At 45.6% G+C, this 5,264-nt stretch overlaps 1 protein-coding gene across 1 annotated transcript in view; it reads right to left on the reverse strand.

The window, feature by feature from the left end:
• Positions 1-1,337: 1,337 nt before the first annotated feature.
• Positions 1,338-5,264, reverse strand: part of Dnase1l3 (deoxyribonuclease 1 like 3) — a 25,539-nt gene continuing 21,612 nt past the window's right edge. Inside the window, exons 8-9 of the mRNA XM_029468710.1 lie at positions 2,058-2,154; positions 1,338-1,851 (exon numbers count right to left, since the gene is read on the reverse strand). Coding sequence (XP_029324570.1) covers positions 1,735-1,851; positions 2,058-2,154 — 214 coding nt within the window. The 3' untranslated portion in view covers positions 1,338-1,734. The remainder of the gene's footprint in view (positions 1,852-2,057; positions 2,155-5,264) is intronic.

The raw sequence follows: 5,264 nt of genomic DNA on the forward strand, positions 1-5,264 counted from the left end.
GTGCGTGTGTGTGTGTGTGTGTGTGTGTGTGTGTGTGTGTGTGTTGTTCTACCACACACTCTTTTTCGCTGACCCAGAAGCAACAGAGTCAAGGGCCATAAACTGAAACTTCTGGAAGCACAAGTCAAAACCCAACCCCTCCTTTTAAGATGATCTGGGATATCTGTTAGGAGGAAGGATGACCTCAGAACATGTCAGGATGACGGAGCTGACGAACACAAAGACGATCCAGTCTTCTTTCTCACATCAAAGTCACACAGTTTCCAGTGTGTAAAGGAAAAAGAACAACTCAACCCCATAGTTACAGTGTAATATACTTTGTATTTCTTCAGGTTACACATGGTGCTTGTTTGTGTGCAGACGCCTTTGAGGAGCCCACAGCTGTGTGGAGGGGTTGCTTCTGAGACTGAGTGGGGCCAGACGGGTCACTGTTCTCCACTGTTCCTAAGTACAGGTGCTCATGTGCAAGAGTAGAGAATATCCGGGAAAACAAAGCGAAATGCACAAAAACGGGTGCCCTGCATACAAGCAAGATGGCACCACGTTGCAGATTCCAGGAGTGGCAGGGAGGGAGCAAACCCTCAGGTCCAAGCCGGCCAGTGGGGCTTGTGCTGGAGTGAGCTTCAGTGCTGGCCGTTGTGACAAACACTGTGTGGTTAGTGTTGCAGGGAGACATGGGATACGTGACTGGGGACAGTTAGAACAGGACAGGCACGCAAGGTTGAGCCCTTTCAGGGAGGGGCACAGGAGGAAGACAGAAGGGAAAGGGGAGGGAAGACACTGTTGGAGCATGCATCCAAAGTGAGGCTGGCTGTCAGATAATGAAAACCTTCATGATATCCGAAGACTGAGCTCAGGACATGGTGATGGCTTAAGCACAGCGCTGTGAGCACAGGTGGGCTGTGGGTAGGGGTGAGCTGTGGGTAGGGGTGAGCTGTGGGTAGGGGTGAGCTGTGGGTAGGGGTGAGGTGTGGGTAGGGGTGGACTGGGTATGGATAGGAGTGGGCTGTGGGTAGTGGTGAGGTGTAGGTAGGGGTGAGGTGTGGGTAGGGATGAGGTGTGGGTAGGGGTGGACAGGGTATGGATGGGAGTGGGCTTTGGGTAGAGATGAGGTGTGGGTAGGGGTGAGGTGTGGGTAGGGGTGGACTGGGTATGGATGGGAGTGGGCTTTNGTAGGGGTGGACTGGGTATGGATGGGAGTGGGCTTTGGGTAGAGATGAGGTGTGGGTAGGGGTGAGGTGTGGGTAGGGGTGGACTGGGTATGGATAGGAGTGGGCTGTGGGTAGTGGTGAGGTGTAGGTAGTGGTGAGGTGTAGGTAGGGGTGAGGTGTGGGTAGGGGTGAAGGTGTGGATAAGGGTGAGGTGTGGATGGGGTGGGCTGTGAGTAGGGGCGGGCAGGACAGCACAGTGGGAGTGTCCTTCATTCTTCTTCCACGCATGACCCCAGGCAACTGAGTTTCATTGCCTCCATCATAAAGTATCATGCCATGCCAAGTCTGTCCTGTTGCCTAAATAGTGGCAGTGTTTTGCAGGGTACCAGTGATGGTGCGGGGGTCAAGGTGATGTAACAGAAGACTCTCCTCCCGGCTTGGTTCCAGGCAAAATTAACTCAAGTGGACAATGAAAGCAGCTTGGCCAGTCTTAATTCCTGAGCATGCAGATAGCTTAGACCTAAGAGAGCCATTTGCAAGAAGTGGCACAAAAAAAAAAAAAAAAAAAAAGGCAGCGTGATACCTAGGAGCGATTGCCTTTTTTTCTCTTCTTGAGAGAAACAGATTTTCTGTTGTTGGTGAAGGCCCTTGAAGACTGTAGCTTAAACTCAACTGGAAAGTGGTCACTGACATCCAGGGCCTAGGAAATGGAAGTAGATTTTGGGGTTAAGGAATGCCTGGGACAAGCCATGGCTTTATCAATGACTATGTTCAGGGACGGATGAAACATCTGGGGTCACTCGGTGGAAACTGATGGATGTTGCTCTTGGTCCTGGTCCTGGGAAATTTTGTCAGGTCTTCAAATCTGTAGATCGTAAGACTCAAGAGCAGCTCTCCCACACTTACCTCCTCCTCAGACAACTCATAAGCTTTCTGAAAGTCAAAGACGCCACTGGAACGGGGAACCACGGAGTTGACTATCTCTTGTCCACAAAGCACAATCCTGGAGTGAGGACAAAGAAGATAGATGCATAAATTCGTCCAAGCTATAGACTTTTGGGGTAAAGGGGAGGTCTGAGTTTGATTCTGGAGTCTGTTGAGCAGTCTAACTCACTTTTGTAGTGAGTGTTTCATGTTCACAGCTAAGTTTAGCTTGCTACCTATGCTGCTGGTTGGTTTTTGCAAACTTGTTAAAAACCTAGACATATCTGGGAAGAGGGAACCTCGGTTTGAAGAATTTCCTCCATCAGACTGGCCTGTGGGCATGTCTGTGGGGGGCATTATTTTTAAATTGTGAATTGATATAAGAGGGTCTAGCCCACTGTGGGCAGTATTACTCCTGGGCAGGAGGGCCTGACCTATAGTAGTGGACTACTTCAGTTTTGTTTATCCAAAGTAATTTATAAAACACTCATAAATGACAAAAGAACTGCCAAAGGTATCGCCATCCCTGATATCAAATTGCTCTACAGAGCTATAGCAATACAACTACCATGGTACTGCCATAAAAACAGACTTACTGATCAAGGAAATAGAACTGAAGACCCAGAAATAAGTCCACACACCTATGGACACCTGATTTTTGATAAAGAAGCCAGAAATACACACTGGAAAAAAGATAGACAGCATCTTCAACAAATGTTGCTGGTCAAATTGGATGGTTGCATATAGAAGAATTCAAATAGATCCATACTTATCACCTTGTACAAAACTCAACTCCAAATGAATCAAAGACTTCAACCTAAGACCAGGTACACTGAATCTGACAGAAAAGAGGAATAGTCTTGAACTCACTGGTACAGGAAAAGTCTTTCTAAATAGAACACCAATAGCACAGGCACGAAGACCAATAATTAAGAAATTAATGAATGGGACTTCATTCATGAAAATAAAAAGATTCTAGAGTATATAAGGAACTCAAAACAGGGACATCAAGAAAACATATAACCAAATTTAAAATTGGGATACAGATTTAAAAAAAGAAAAAAACAACTTAAAACATGGAACAAAAATGGCTGAAAAAAAAAAACACTTAAAGAAATAGTCAACATCCTTAGCTGTGAGGAAAATACAAATCCAAGTCCGTTGAGATTCCATCTTACAGCAGTCAGAGTGACTAAAACAACAATGCAAGCGACAGCTCATGCTGGCTAGGCGGTGGAGTAAGAGAAACACTCATCCATTGTTGGTGGGAGTGCAAACTTGTTCAGCCACTATGGAAATCAATGGGCAGGTTCATCAGAATGATAGGAATCAATCTACCTGAAGATGCAGCTATACCATCTGGGCATATACCCAAAGGATGCTTCTATCAACATTCTAGCAACAGAAACAGTTGCTCAAACATGTTCACTGCTACTCTATTCATAACAGCCAGAAACTGGAAACAACCTAGATATCTATCAATGGATGAATGGATAAAGAAAAATGTAGCATATTTACACAATGGAATATTACTCAGCCATTGAACATGAAATCAGAGAATTTGTAGGTAAATGAAGCTAGAAAAAAAAAAATCATCCTGAGTGAGGTAACGCAGATATAGAAAGACAAATATGGTATGTATTTACTTAAGTATTTGCTTAAATGTGGATGTTAGCTGACTAGAACAGATAGTCATGCATGGGGGAGGTTGAAGTAAGAGGATCAAGCGGAGAGGAAGGGGAGAAAGAGAAGGAGGGAATATAGGGAGGAAGAGCTAAAACTAAGGGCCATTTGAAGGGTCACTTGGAAACCTAATACAATAGACGTTTCCTGTCCTATAACATATATGAGGGTGCTAAATGAAATTGACAAATACTGGAGGAGATGTAGTCCCAGCTGGACATCTCTCATCACCAAATGAAGCGTCTAGTACTAGGAATGGGTTATCCCCAATCAATTTGTTAGCCAAAGAGGTTCTATGGGAACACCCAAGCAATTCAGGCTATGGCCAAGGCTCTCCACAGGTCAACAGTAAAGCCCTGATGCTGAAGAAAACACCTATATTCCAGACTATATAAACCTATATAAACTCACTGAGCACAGAGAAATCAAGCTGGAGCCTGCCTACCTAGAGCCTTCACCCTTAACGACCAGGATTATTAATACTGGGATTTACTCTGCCTGCTACTAAAGGAGAACAGTAAACACCAACCCACCTACACACTTTCTACTTACAAGAGTGACCTGCCTGCAAGTTACGTTGCTATAATAGTGGCCCAACGCTTGTGAGAATAACCAACCAATCTTATTGACATGAGTTGGAACCCGTACTCAAACTGCTTGGGTGACTAGAACCTGAGACTAGATAGGCCAGGGACCTGGGGGGAAAGCAAATACTACTGTCCTGCTAAAGGAACATAGCGATGAAATGACTCCTAATGACATCCTCCTATATTCATAGATCCGTGCCTTGCTCAGCCATCACCCGAGAAGCTTCCTCTTATGGGAACAGAGACCCACAGGCAAACTTTACACAGAGAGTGAGCGACTTTGGAAAAGCTCTGAAAGGGAAGTCTCCATCAAATCCTTCCTGTCAGAGTTCAGGGAACTCTGAGGAAGAGAAGGCAGAGTATAAGAGCTGGAGGGAGTGGAGGACAGAAAGGAGTCAAGGCCTTCTAGATACAACAGGGCTGGTACACGTATGAACGCACAGAGACCGTGGCAGCACGCAAAGGGCCTGCATGGGTCTGCACCAGATGGGACCTAGAGCAGACCTGAAACTATCACTAATTGACAGTCACTTGCAAATGAAAATTTAGATTTCTCCAAGGGAATCTCACTGGGAAAACAAACTATTGGTAAGGCTAGGCTTCAAGCCAGCAGCTGATAGGATTCTACTCAGCAACACAAAACAAACTCATCAGTGACTTTGGAGGCTCTTTCTGTCATAATGTTCAATCGGGGCTTTTCCCCCTTCAGTGTACAGCTCCTTTGTATATAGTGTGGCTTCTGGTTTGGGGTTTTATGGGATCCCTGTGTATCTGGATGCATGCGTCTATATACACCCCTGTGTATCTGGATGCATGCNTCTATATACACCCCTGTGTATCTGGATGCATGCGTCTATATACACCCCTGTGTATCTGGATGCATGCATCTATATACACCCCTGTGTATCTGGATGCATGC

The sequence above is a fragment of the Mus caroli genome, chromosome 14 (genome assembly GCF_900094665.2).
Source record: "Mus caroli chromosome 14, CAROLI_EIJ_v1.1, whole genome shotgun sequence".
NCBI lineage: Eukaryota > Metazoa > Chordata > Mammalia > Rodentia > Muridae > Mus > Mus caroli.